The sequence below is a fragment of the Pituophis catenifer genome, unplaced genomic scaffold, assembly GCF_029215685.1.
Source record: "Pituophis catenifer annectens isolate HBS135680 unplaced genomic scaffold, rPitCat1.0.hap2 SCAF_2, whole genome shotgun sequence".
Classification (NCBI taxonomy): Eukaryota; Metazoa; Chordata; class Lepidosauria; order Squamata; family Colubridae; genus Pituophis; species Pituophis catenifer.
Genome location: NW_027256882.1, coordinates 285,745,575 through 285,758,554, shown reverse-complemented (window position 1 = coordinate 285,758,554; position 12,980 = coordinate 285,745,575). Strand labels below are relative to the sequence as shown.

At 42.6% G+C, this 12,980-nt stretch overlaps 1 protein-coding gene across 1 annotated transcript in view; it reads right to left on the bottom strand.

Annotated features, from left to right (window-relative positions):
• SMAD7 (SMAD family member 7) overlaps positions 1 to 12,770 on the bottom strand; it is a 59,512-nt gene extending 46,742 nt beyond the window's left edge. Inside the window, exons 1-2 of the mRNA XM_070938942.1 lie at positions 11,842 to 12,770; positions 9,891 to 9,944 (exon numbers count right to left, since the gene is read on the bottom strand). Of these exons, the coding sequence (XP_070795043.1) occupies positions 9,891 to 9,944; positions 11,842 to 12,544 (757 nt within the window). The 5' untranslated portion in view covers positions 12,545 to 12,770. The remainder of the gene's footprint in view (positions 1 to 9,890; positions 9,945 to 11,841) is intronic.
• Positions 12,771 to 12,980: the final 210 nt, after the last annotated feature.

Genomic DNA, 12,980 nt, shown 5'->3' with positions numbered 1-12,980 from the left:
AGGGCCTCTGGAGCCTGGGGAAGCCATTTTTGCCCTCCCGGAGGCTCAAAGAAAGCCTCCAGAGCCCGGGGTGGGCAAAAACGCACACACACACCCCGCCGTGGTGCAGGAGGCCAACTAGCCCACACCCACCATGGCCATCCCCACCCAGCAACCGGGCAGAGAACCCCTTGCTAAAATTTTTGAAGCCCACCCGTTTAAAGCCCAATACAAGGAAGTCTTTAGCGAAATGAAACGCATTCCACAGAGTTTACTAGGAAGCGATTACTAATTGTCTGCACAGAGCTATGTTTCATGCAACACCCACCCTTGGTCTTCACCACCACGTCTGCTCCATCATTAGTCAAAGAGACGAAGATTATAGACTGCCTGCAAATCATCCTCCCTCCCAATGCACAACCCCTTTCTTCGGTTCAACTGGTTTTGTTTTCCTGGTCAACCCTGGCGACCGAATTCCAGTTTGCTGAACTGAAGAAGCTGAGAAACCCAGAAGGAATTTTCATGACTACCCTATGGCCTGTCCATTGAGAAACTCAAGCCAACCCAGAAAGCATAGCACCAAAGATGTTTCATTCTGTTCTCCTTAAAAAAAAAATTTTTCCCTCTTTTCTCACTACAGGTAGTCCTCAACTTACAACCGTTCGTTTAGTGTCCGTTCGAAGTTACAATGGCACTGAAAAAAAAGTGACTTATGACCGTTATTTCACACGACTGTTGCAACCTCCCCATTGTCACGTGATCAAAATTCAAAAACTTGGCAACTGACTCATATATGTGACAGTGGCTGGGGTCAAATGATCCCTTTTTGCGACCTTCTGACAAGCAAAGTCAGTGCGGAAGCCAGATTTACTTAACAACCGTGTTACTAACCTAACAACTATTGTGATTCACTTAATAACGGTGGCAAGAAAGGTCGTAAAATAGAGCAAAACTCACTTAAACAACAGAAATTTGGGGCTCAATTGTGGTCATAAATGGAAGACTGCCTGTGTTTCGCTGAGAATTGCCCCTATATGTTAAAGTATGATCAACTTATTCTCTCTATTCTATTCCAAATATGCTTCCCCATCAAATCATTGGAAAGCGTAATCTTTTAAAACCGAGGCCAGGAAAAATATATAAATTAGAAGTTGATTTATCTAACGCTGTGCCCAGCCAAAAACAGCTGGCACTTGATCAATATGGCTACGCAAATTTGAACAACCTGTCGGAAAAGAGATACGTACTTTAAAACGGCCTATTTTTAAACAACCGAAAATTATTTTTCCGATAATTGCATTCCTTCTTTCACAGAAATGGAAAGAACCCACTTTTTAATGCCGGTGACATTCCATAATCTCCTTTTTATCAGAGTTAAGTATAACCCTGAACAGGAATATACAGTTGAACAGGATGCACTTAATCAAACTGAAAACAATGGAACATACAGGAAATTGAGTTACTTGTGAAATACTGTAGACTTTCTCAATGTGTGGCATTTCAGTGGTCTAAGGAAACAGCTATTTTATAATTAAAACTTTAACAAAGGGGGAAAGTGGCCATCAGACAAATGCTTTGGTTGGAGACTTCCCTTAACCAAGGATCTAGGCCTCATTGAGGCAGTTTGGGTAATACCACCTCATAACAAGAGGTAAATTAGGTGCATGTGAGTGTGTGTGTGTGTGTATGTGTGTGTGTGTGTGTGTGTGTGTGTGTGTGTGTGAGAGAGAGAGAGAGAGAGAGAGAGAGAGAGAGAGAGAGAGAGAGAGAGAGAGAGAGAGAATAGAGACCGAGTATTGGAAATTAAGCTCCTCCTCTTCAGATGTTGTGTGATGTCACAAGTACAAAAGGGGTGGGGCTTATATGATGATGCTCCATTCCGCATCTTGGCCATTCCCCTCTCCCTGGACACCTGAGGCTGACTTTAACTTTGCACTCTTCAACTATTTCATCACTTGTAACCCACAGCCAGCACAATGTCACACACACAATGTTATTTTTAAACACATTTAAAGTATTGGGGGAGGTCAGCCGCAGTCTTCCTCTCTCGCTCTATGCAAGCCAAGACTTTTTCTTTAAAGTAGGGAAAGAAATTCGGAGACCCAAAATGGCACAGAACATTCAAACTCAGACCCACTATATAAAACAGCTTACTTAACTATTTACAAATAGTCCTCAATTTACAACAGTTTGTTTAGTGATTGTTCAAAGTTACAACGTCACCGAAAAAAGCGACTTATGACCGTTTTTCACACGACCATTGCTGCACCCCCATGGTCAAAATTCGGATGCTTGGCAACTGAGTCGTATTTATGACGGTTACAGTGTCCCAGGGTCATGTGATCATTTTTTTGTGACTTGGATTGCCCAGCACCCAATTTTGACCACGTAACCTGGGATTGCTGGAATAGTCATAAGTGCAAATGACCTGTCATGCATCAGCTTTTTTCAATGCCATTGTAACTTTGAATGGTTATTAAATGAATGGTTGTAAGTCGAGGACTACCTATCACTTCCGCCCAAAATGAGGATTTGCTTTGGGTTTAAAATTCCTGATTTGCATGGAAAGGACAAATCAGTAATCAAAATCAAGTATAAAAGTCTTACTTACAAAAACTGGTTTTACATATGCAACTTTACATGAAATCAATTAAGAGTACTATTCTGAATGCCAACTGATGACTCGTATGGTTAAATCCGCTAGGACAGATCCTAATGATATAAAGAAGACTTTCCCCTAAGCAGATCTATTAGATCTGGGCTGCAAGATCTGTAGATCACTAGACAGATTTTGTGTCTCTGCTTTGCCCTGGTTTTTGACCAGAATTTAGCAGCCAGATATGGCAGCTTTACACATGAGTAACACAGTGCTAATTCAGCTTTTAACAATCAGCTTTTGCATCAAAGTGAAACCAGTGAAAACGCCCCAAACCATCAAGGTGAAAACAGTGAAAGTGAAAACATGAGGTAACAGCATGACAAGATTTCACCCATCATGGGGGAAAATGGAAATGCACAAGAATGTGGAAATACATGCACCAATGTTGTCTCTCTGCCCCTTTTAAGAAGACCACAATGCTATCTCTTTGGTCATCTGCACAGAGTTATAATAATTTACCATCCTGTTTTACTACTTATCTTGTCTTTAAAAAAAAACAAAACCTATTTTAATTGCACATCTTTGAATATTGTATTTGATTAACCTGAGATTTTACAACCTCTTTAAAAGGTTTTAGAACACCCTGATCTGGGGAAAATACCCCATGTTTATCTATCTCACAAGAGCTGGTTATTGGGAGGGACTATATATGATGTCCTCCAGTTGCCATTTCAAGAACAGAATTTTGTAGTGAATTTTGTAGAAACAACAACTATCATCAATGAGGTGAAGGCCTATTTTGGTAAAGATAAATTGCCAAAACAATGTCCAGCAATATTTTGACTTAATTCAATGGGTTCGTTATTGGCTTACAGCAAGCAAATTAAATCTAGTCATGCACTTCTAATTTTAATGCTTTTCTTGCTTCCAGACGCAAAAGTGACCTCCAACCAAGAGAGATACAGGTAGTCCTCAATTTACAAGAATTCGTTTAGTGACGGTTCAAAGTTACAATGGCACTGAAAAAAGTGACTTATGATTATTTTTCACACTTAAGTCCGTTGCATCATCCTCTCGGTCACGTGATCGAAGTTGTAAAATGGAGCAAAGCTCACTTAACTAATGTCTCGCTTAGCAAAATAAATTTTGGGCTCAATTCTGGTCGTTAAGTCGAGGACTTCCTATACACACTGCAATCTGTTAATATACAGACAGATGAGGCTATCTTTCACAAAATTTTCCTGATTTAATCATTGGACAGTCCCTTATTGGTATCTGAAAATGATCCTGTTTAGACTCCACAGTTGCTAATATTAAACTACTTAAATTAAGTGTTATGGCTTTCTTAGAGTCCACAAGAAGTCATCCTGAACAAGACATTTAAGAGTGACTAACGCTTCACTCAACACTTCATCTAAAAACATTTCTGACAGAAAAGGTATCTTGCGCCAGGATGCTGAGAACAGACTGAGAAGAATTTAAACTCTCTTTAAACCCTTCGGTCAAATAAATCCTTCTTTAGATGGGAGAAATTGGGAAGAAGGAAAAAGGGCGAGAATAGATGATTCTTCCAGAATGTGTGAGAGAGTGGGGGGGGGGGGAGATCGATAGATAGAAAGATAGACAGACAGACAGACAGACAGAAATGATAGATAGATGATAGATAGATAGATAGATAGATAGATAGATAGATAGATAGATAGATAGATGATAATCTCATGCACACATGAAGTCACAAATGCATTTACTTTAAAACACTGCTTCTCAACTTCCGCAACTTTAAAATGCGTGGACTTCAACTCCCAGAATTCCCTAGCCAGCCATGAAATCACCCATCTTAAAATCCCTGAAATTGAGAAACCCACTCAACTTCTCTGTCTAGAAATCTTAACTTTTTTTCTCCTGAGTATCTGAATGCAAAATTCACCTTTTGACAGCAGGCCAAATGCTACACCTTTGCATCATGGCTGATTAAATCCATACCATTTGGATAGAACTGGTGTCTGGGCATAGTTAAAAAATGTGTGAGATAACTGTTCCAGGCCTGCAAAGATAGAGCCTGGGACATGGGCTCTTCCTCCATATGGTTAATAAGTGCTCTATAAAAAAAAAGAGAAAACAGCTCCGGAAATGAACTTTGAATCTTCAAAACAGGCTTACTAACTCCAGCAACCTGAATCCTTCCTATTCAGGAAAAAAAGCAAACTCCTACTCTGAATTCAAACCATTTCTTTAGCAACACTCAAGCACCCAGGGGGGAGAAAAAGAGACCCCCTCGCAAAAAAATTTGCAAGAGAATAAAAGACATACAATTTCCTTACTTGCTCTCCTCACAATGGCCTTGATTAAACAGGAAGTTTGATGAGAGTCAGAGGTTATAATAACCACCTGCAGTGACAGACTTATGAATTATTTTTGTCTCCTATTCAGGGCTCCACTGCCAAATGGGCTTCGAGGAAGAGAAGGAGTCCTCCGGAAGCTCCTTTGCTTTTTTTACACTTCCGACTGGCTCTATTAATCACTTCCCATTAGCCGATATGCAGAACTTTTCCTTTCAAAAAAACAAAAAAAACAAAACGACCCAGCATTGTCAAAGTTTGTGGTTCCTTTTGACTGTTTACACACCATTCGTTACTGAATAAATATTGCTCTCCTTTGAGCTGAGGAGCAGGGCCTGCTTGTACAGCAGGAGGGAGGTTTAAACACCTGCTCGAAGGTATTATCCTAGCATCTTTACCAAAAACGATAGCCCCTTCTGCCATTATTTCTCTCTCCCACCCCTCCCATCCCCACTGTGGCTGGTTACAGGCCACACTTTTTGAATGTCCATACAACTGTTGGTAAAAAGGGAAATAAAAAAAAGTTTAACCAAGTTTACATGTATGTATGTATGTATGTATGTATGTATGTATGTATGTATGTTTTATTTATTTATTTATTTATTTATTTATTTATTTATTTATTTATTTATTTATTTATTTATTTATTTATTATACTTATATGCCGCCCTTCTCCCAAAGGACTCGGGGCAGCTCACAGGAATTAAAACGATGAAAACAATAAAAATAGCTACTAAAATAATCAATTAAAATCTCCCAATTAAAAATGACCCATCAGATCAGCAAATTTGTTGGAAAAGCCATGTCTTCAGGTCACGGAGGAAAGAGGGGAAGTCGGGGGCCGTCCGGAGCCCCGTGGGTAACCCATTCCAGAGGGTCGGTGCGCCCACAGAGAACGCCCTCATCTAAGACTTGGACAAGCAAAAGTGGCAAACAAATAAGTATTGGAGAGCATAACACCAGATATGCCACTAGAAGGCAAAAATCCTGAAACTGCATCTCACTTATGTTGGCCATATCGTGGGAGGGAATTGACTGGAGAAAGAAATTACGTTTGGAAGAGTTAGTACGCCAAAGACCACAGCGAATGGACACTTATCAAAGGTGGCACCAGCCAGAACAGAACTCAAAGAAGTAGTGCAAGATCAGAAGATGTGGAGAGACCTGGCCCATAGTATCGCCAAGAGTCAGACACAACTAAATGGATAACATCCTTTTTCTCATCATCTGTAAACCAATAAAACAACTAAAATGTAGGTCTAGGAAAGCAGGTTCAAATCCACCATGAGCCAGCCCATTCTCTGTTAGGCAAACTCTGCCTCTCTATGTTGAGGTTGTGAGCTAAACTAAAGGAGCACCCCTTAAATGATAAAGCTACCAAAGATGTGAGAAACTTATGTCTTTTTTTTTTGGTATATTTTCACACGTCGCATTTCATATTCCAAACAAAAATGTTTGGGATTGGAAAATTCCTTAGCAGTCAACAGAAATCGCCACAGCAGAACTGGATTGAGAGAAAATAAGCACAACATGAGATGAACATCTCCTGGGGTTCCTTGAGAATTCTCCTTCCCCTACAAAGATCATCAAAGTAAAGCTTGGATTATCCATTACCAAATAAGTTAGTTGCAGGAAGTACCATCTAACCTTAGATGTCCACCAGCTCAATTAGGTGGAATTTTAAGGAATCTCAGATTTTTACCCAAAAGATTCATCAAGACCACCTACCGATAGTAGCTCAACAAAAGGAAAACTTGACCTCTTCTCCTGCTTTGCATTCATTTGGTTTCAGCTGTGGGGTGAATCTCAGACAACTGTGATTAATGCAATAAATCCTAATTTTGGCAAACCACCACAAGTGAATCCAATCAGGACAAGATACCCCGTCTGAGTGCATCAAAATTAAAATTAGTATCTTTTGCCTCTCTCTCTCACACACACATACACAGAGAAATCTCCTCCCCAAATTCTCCTCATCATAGCAGCCTTGTTGCTATAGCAAGCCAGAAATTCTTTGTGATCTACTATAAATCACACAAGGAACTACCAGAAGATCCAGATCTTCCAATCCCTGAGGCAGAGTTGCTTGATCAACTGCAACCGCTTCTCCTGCCCAAGTCACAACAGAAAGTTCACAAGGCCACAACAGTGTACAGTAGGCATACATCACAAACTTGTTTCAAGATCAGCAATCTTAATGACCTACAACTCTCTTTATCCACAGTAAACACTGCCAATGGCAAGGATGCTGGGAACTGTAGTCTAGTAGCACCTGCCTTTGCTATATTTAGGACTGTCCAGCTTTATAATCTTCTACCTTCGCTCACCTCTTCACCTCTCTCCATAATCCTGTGTAGGCAAATGCTAACTGCCCTTTATGAGAAGACCAAAAACTTGCAAGCATTCTCATTTCACAAGGGGGTGAGGAGGAAACCATGGATAAACGGTATATCTAAGCCAGATCTCTTAAAATTGAGGGCTCATCTGCAACACGGAAATGTCACAATAGGCCATGAGATCAAGGTCATGAAGAAATCCCAGTGAGGTTGTATACAAGAGTTTGTGAAACTCCATTCTGCAAAAACTCAGTTGACACCTTGCCAAGACAGATTTTCTGCAATTGATCAACAGAATAAATGCTACCCACTCAACCTAAAAATAAATAAATAAAGGGATGGAAATAAACTTGTTCCCCAAATTGATGCATTCAAGATGGCTCCTACAGCTATCAAAATTATCACCCAATACAGGTAGTCCTCGACTTACAACAATTCATTTAGTGACAGTTCAAACTCGCAACAGCGCTGAAAAATGTGACTTATAACCCTTTTTTTCACACTTATGAATGTTACAGCATCCTCAGAGTTGCATGATCAAAATTCAGACACTTGGCAGCTGACTCATATTTATGACAGTTGCAGCATCCCGGAGTCACACGATCCCCTTCTGCGACCTTCTGACAAGCAAAGTCAATGGGGGAGCCAGATTCACTTAACAACAGTGTTACTAATTTAACAACTGCAGTGATTCACTTAACAAATGTGGCAAGAAAAAATAGTAAAAATAAGGCAAAACTCACTTTAACAAATTTCTCACTTAGCAATTACGGTCATAAATCGAGAACTACCCTGTATTCAATAAACACAGCATTTTTCCTAATCCCAACGGTCAAGAAAATTAGCTCATTCCTTAAGCGCATTATCTCATTCCTGGATCCCTTTTCTGGTCGTACAACAATGTGACCAATCATTGGGAACTTGATAACCCCTAACTTGTTTCTTAGAAGGACAGATCAGCACTTCCTTCCCAAGCTGTTTCATCTAACTGTAATCTTCCAACCTTCCTACTGGATAAACTTGGCAGAGGCAGCCCCAGTTCTCATATCCTTCCTTAGCATGGTCCCTTATGCCAAAGAACTCACAATGTACCACAGTATCAAAGATGGGTCACTTTGTCAAGAGCACCCAATGTTTTTCAAGGACCACGTTTAAATTAGGCAAGCTTAATCAGATCCCGAGAACAAAGCAACTATTGTCCTTTTTTTTTTTTGGATGAGTAAGGATGAGAAAGGTAGGTGACAAGCATGAGTTTGTAAGAGGATCTTTCGAAGCCATGCCCAACTTACCGCCTTCCCTAACATTAGGGTGTAATCAGTGCGGACAACCTCTCTGTAATCTCTATTTTTGCTCCATTAATTGTCAGAAGAGATATGAAGTGGCTTTGTGGAATTTTATTTCTCCTCCCTTTGACTGCATCTACATTTCTGGGGTTTCCCCCCCACATACACTCTCGCCCTCTCTTTTCCACAATGCCAGCCTATTTATCTAGCAGAGGGTGAGCCCGCTGCCAGCCAAAAGTTTATGCAGACAACCGCAAGAGCGCTTGGTGCCAGCCTCAAACGGGCTTCTACCTTGGCAGCTTGCCACTCAATTACAAGCAACAAGCATGCTGAGCAAACTGTGCTAAAAACATCCGTGTGCCTCTTCGCATTTTTTTTTAAAAAATACTTTATTTGGGCCCAATGAAATGCAAAACAGAAGGTTTCAGGAAATGCTGCTTACCTGAAAGTTCACTTCTTCTAGGATTAGTCATTTTTTTTTAAAAAAAAAATTAAAACGTTCCAAATGTTCCAGATATTATAAAAAATAAAGTTGACAGGAAGCTATGAACTTTCATTTTGCATCTTAACCGGTTATGAATTTTCTTTTCATTTTCCAAAGAAAGAGTCTGAAGATCCCAGCTACAATCCCTACAGACACTTAAAACTTGGCAGATGAACCATCTGAATTTACTTCCAAGTAAACAGCCAGAAATCCTCTCATAGATGATTTAAGTAATTCCCCTGCAATAGTGCAGAAGGCTGAACTAGATGATCTTTTGAGGTCCCTTCCAACTATAAAAGGCCATATATAAAAGTGCAGGTGTCCTATTGCAAGAGGACCTGATTAACTAAAAAAAAAAATGGAATAGCACCAAAGACACACCTAGAAAATCCAATTTAACACCCTCTCCTAGAATATATAGATAGATGTTGACTGCAATCCTATATCTATAGACCCATGCATGAGCCCTTTAGAACATGGGATTTGTTGCAGTAGACAGGAATCTACAAGAACAGCCCTTGTAAAAAGAACTCAGACAAGCCCTTTTTGTTCAGGAGTCAAGCTCACTTATCGTAATGGGAAATCCTTCCGATTAACTTGGCAAACCCACAGCAAATTAAGAGCTAAAAAGAGCAAAATAGCAGCAGCAATAGAGTCATTAAAAAAAAAAAATCAAGAGTTTGGAATAAGGGAGGACAATGACAGGCGAGAGAGAGAGAGAAGAATAAAAAAGAGAGAGAGAAAGAAAGAAAGAAAGAAGAAAGAAAGAAAGAAAGAAAGAAAGAAAGAAAGAAAGAAAGAAAGAAAGAAAGAGAAAAACTTCCCACCCAAACGCTACTTTTACTTAGTTTAAAAATGCGGTCTACTTACCCGTTGGTTTGAGAAAATCCATTGGGTATCTGGAGTAAGGAGGCGGGGGAGACTCTGGAATTAGAAAAGTACAGAGAAAATAAAATCAGAGCCATGGGAAGGGGGGGGAGAGAGATAGGAACTTATGATAAGAGAGGCATTCTTGTAACAAAACTGTTTGTCTTAGCCTGGCGCTTGGAGGCAGGGCAACTTGGCGGTAACTGCCTTGATATTTAACTGCCAGATAAACAAAGGGGCCTCACTGGCGCCAGCCTCTTGCGCTATCTGTGCTCCTGTAGTTGTCTCGGCAGGGGCTTTCTGGCTGCACCCAGCGGTCCAGTCCTGGAAATCGCCCATTGATCCAGCGCTCCCGATAATCCCAACCAGCTTACTTGCAAATGCAATTTAACAAAAAAACAAGGGGAGGGGGGGAAGACAGGAGGGGAAAAATAGCAGGGGGGGCACCCAATACAAATGCATTGTTCTCCCTGCCTGGCACCCCCTCCCTCCAATTGAAAAATCCGCCTGCACTGTTGGACATAACACAGCGCCTAAAAAAGTTTGCAAAGTGGGGAAGGAGGGAGGGAAGAAGAGGTGGGCTAAAAGTTTTAGTATTATTTTTTGGGGGGGAAGTGGGGAGGGGAAAGGCAAGGCTGCCCACTTAATGGGGTTTAAACCTACCAAAGCAAGCCTCTCCCTTCCAGATCATGAACTTAATCCCCTCCCTTTAAAAAAAAGGAGGGGAGGAATAGAGAAAGACCCTTTGCAATTTCAACCATGATGTAGGGAAGATTCTCTTTCTCCTCTCCTACCCCCACTTTTTTTTTTAATTTTTTTTTTTTTTAGCCAATGTGGAAACTTAAAAGCAACTTGGCAAGAGGAGAAAAGCAAACAAGATTGAAGGCCTGGAAATTATGTGTTGGCTTTTATAGTTTTGAGGCAAAGAGGCCCAAGGTAGGCGGGAGGGCACGGAGGATGCAGGAGCCAGCCAAGGGTTGGAAAGCTTTTTTTTTTTTTTTTTTGCTAAAATGGCTAGATTTGTGTATTAAAGCTACAAAATCTCTTTTGGAAGAAGATTTTTCCAAAAGCCTTCAGTTTTTATTTAATTACACACCCTTGTAGTGTTTTTGTTTTTTGCACAAAAACACTACAACTTTGCCTGCCTGCCCCCTGGTTGCATCACCGTTTTAAAAATAATTTACTGTCAAATTCGGAAACATTTCTTTGCTGAAAAGAACCCCAACACATACAGTTGCCCTCTTCATCCATTCCTCCCCTCCTCCTAACCAGGAACTTCAAATGCACACATCTACATAGAGATTCTCAATCATCCTGATCAAAGTTGTCCCAAAAGTGCTTTTTACAAAAATTGGGTCTTTTTTTTTTTCTAACGCACCCACAAAAGTATCCAACATGCAAGCCAATTTTCAGAAGGGGCCTAAAATCAAGAGTGTCCAGTTCTGCCTCCCACTCCCCTTTGCAAAATTCCACTCGGAATATCAAAAAATAATAATAATAAAATAAATTAAAAGCCTCTTTTGGGGGTATATGTTTACATTTATTTCCCTTCCCCTCAAGAGAGGTTGGTGGGACACACACACACAAACAGAATCCTGGCTGGGACAAATACTCACAATCCCAAACTGGATCTTCTTAACCTATAGTCTTAACCTTTCCCCCTCCTAAACTGATGCAGGTGCAAGAGATTTAAGGATAGAGATCCTGGCATCTCAGGCCGGTTCACCTGAATTCTCTAATGTTAGATCCCCATCTCACCAAGTGGGAAACCCAGAGGAAGTTTCCAATCAAGGTAGCATCCCTCCCCTCCATCTCAAGTCTCAAAGAGGGCCAAGGCTTTGTTTTGCAAACTGTGGGCATTTTGGGGAGGGGGGAGGAAAGGGGGGAGTCAGTGTGGGCAAGAGCCCGATGCAATCCGGCTTTTTTTTTTTTTCTTTTGTGGCTCAGCACGTACCTAGCTCGCAGAGTCTGCTCAGGTGATAGGGGTTGCAGCAGGCTAAGTCCAGGTGAGTTTTCCCGTAAGATTCACAGCCGCAAAGCCGCTTGACTTCCGAGCCAGGCCGGAGATCGGGCCATCGGAAGATTTTGCAGAGGAGCAGCGGGAGAGAGTACCAATGCTGGCCCAGTTTGGAGTCCACCTTGGTGGGCAGGAGGAGGCACGAGGTCCTGGTGCCTCCGCGGGATTCGACGGCTTGGAGCAGGACCTCCAGGTGCTTCTCCTTCAGCCGCTTCAGCACCGAGTGGGCCAGCGCTTTCAGTTCAGCCTCCGACGATCCGCCGTGAGCCTTGGCCGCTTTCCCCGGCTTGCCCAGGCAGCAAATCCGGCTCCCGCCTCCTCCTCCTCCTCCGGCCCCATGAGGCCGTCCGTCCGCAGCGCCTTCTGCGATCTCGCCGGCGCCTTCCTCTCCGCCGGGCGCCCGGCTCCGCCAGAGTCTTCGGACGAGCACCGATCGTTTGGTCCTGAACATGCGGGACGAGAAGAAGGTTCCCCGGCTAAAAAACGGGCATGTCGTCCGCAATTCATGAAGGAGTCGGGAGCCGAGTCCAGGCAGCCAGTAGAAGGAGCCTGAAATGATCGGGACGAAGAGGGAGCTGGGGGGCGGCGGAGGGGGCGCTGCGGCGGCTGCTGGAGCGAGACCCAAAGCGAAGTGCAGCATGCGCCAGTCTCTTAGCCGAGGCTCGGCTGGAAGGCGCCCGCCAAGGCTCCCCTTCCCCTTCGTCTCAAAGCCGCCCTTTATGGAAAGGGGGCGCCGGGAGAAGCAGACCCCGAAGGAAGCCCGGGATAAACCGGCATGCCAAACCGGGACTTCTCTCCTCGGGGGTCGGTCGGGGGTGGTGCCCAACCGAAGCGGAGGGTCAGATCGCAACCCCGCCGGTGGGCTTCTCCTCCGAACCCTTCCCGGTCCCCCCCACCCCACCCCGCCCGTCCTTTTCTCTTTCTTCTCTCCCTCCCCCCACCAAGCGAGGCTTTAGTTAGATCCTCGGCGGCGATCCAGGGAGATCGAGAACCCCCTCCAAAAAAATTTTAAAAAAAAAAACCCGGAGGGGGAAGAAGAAAAAAAAAGAAAAAAAAAACCAAGCAAAAAAAAAAGA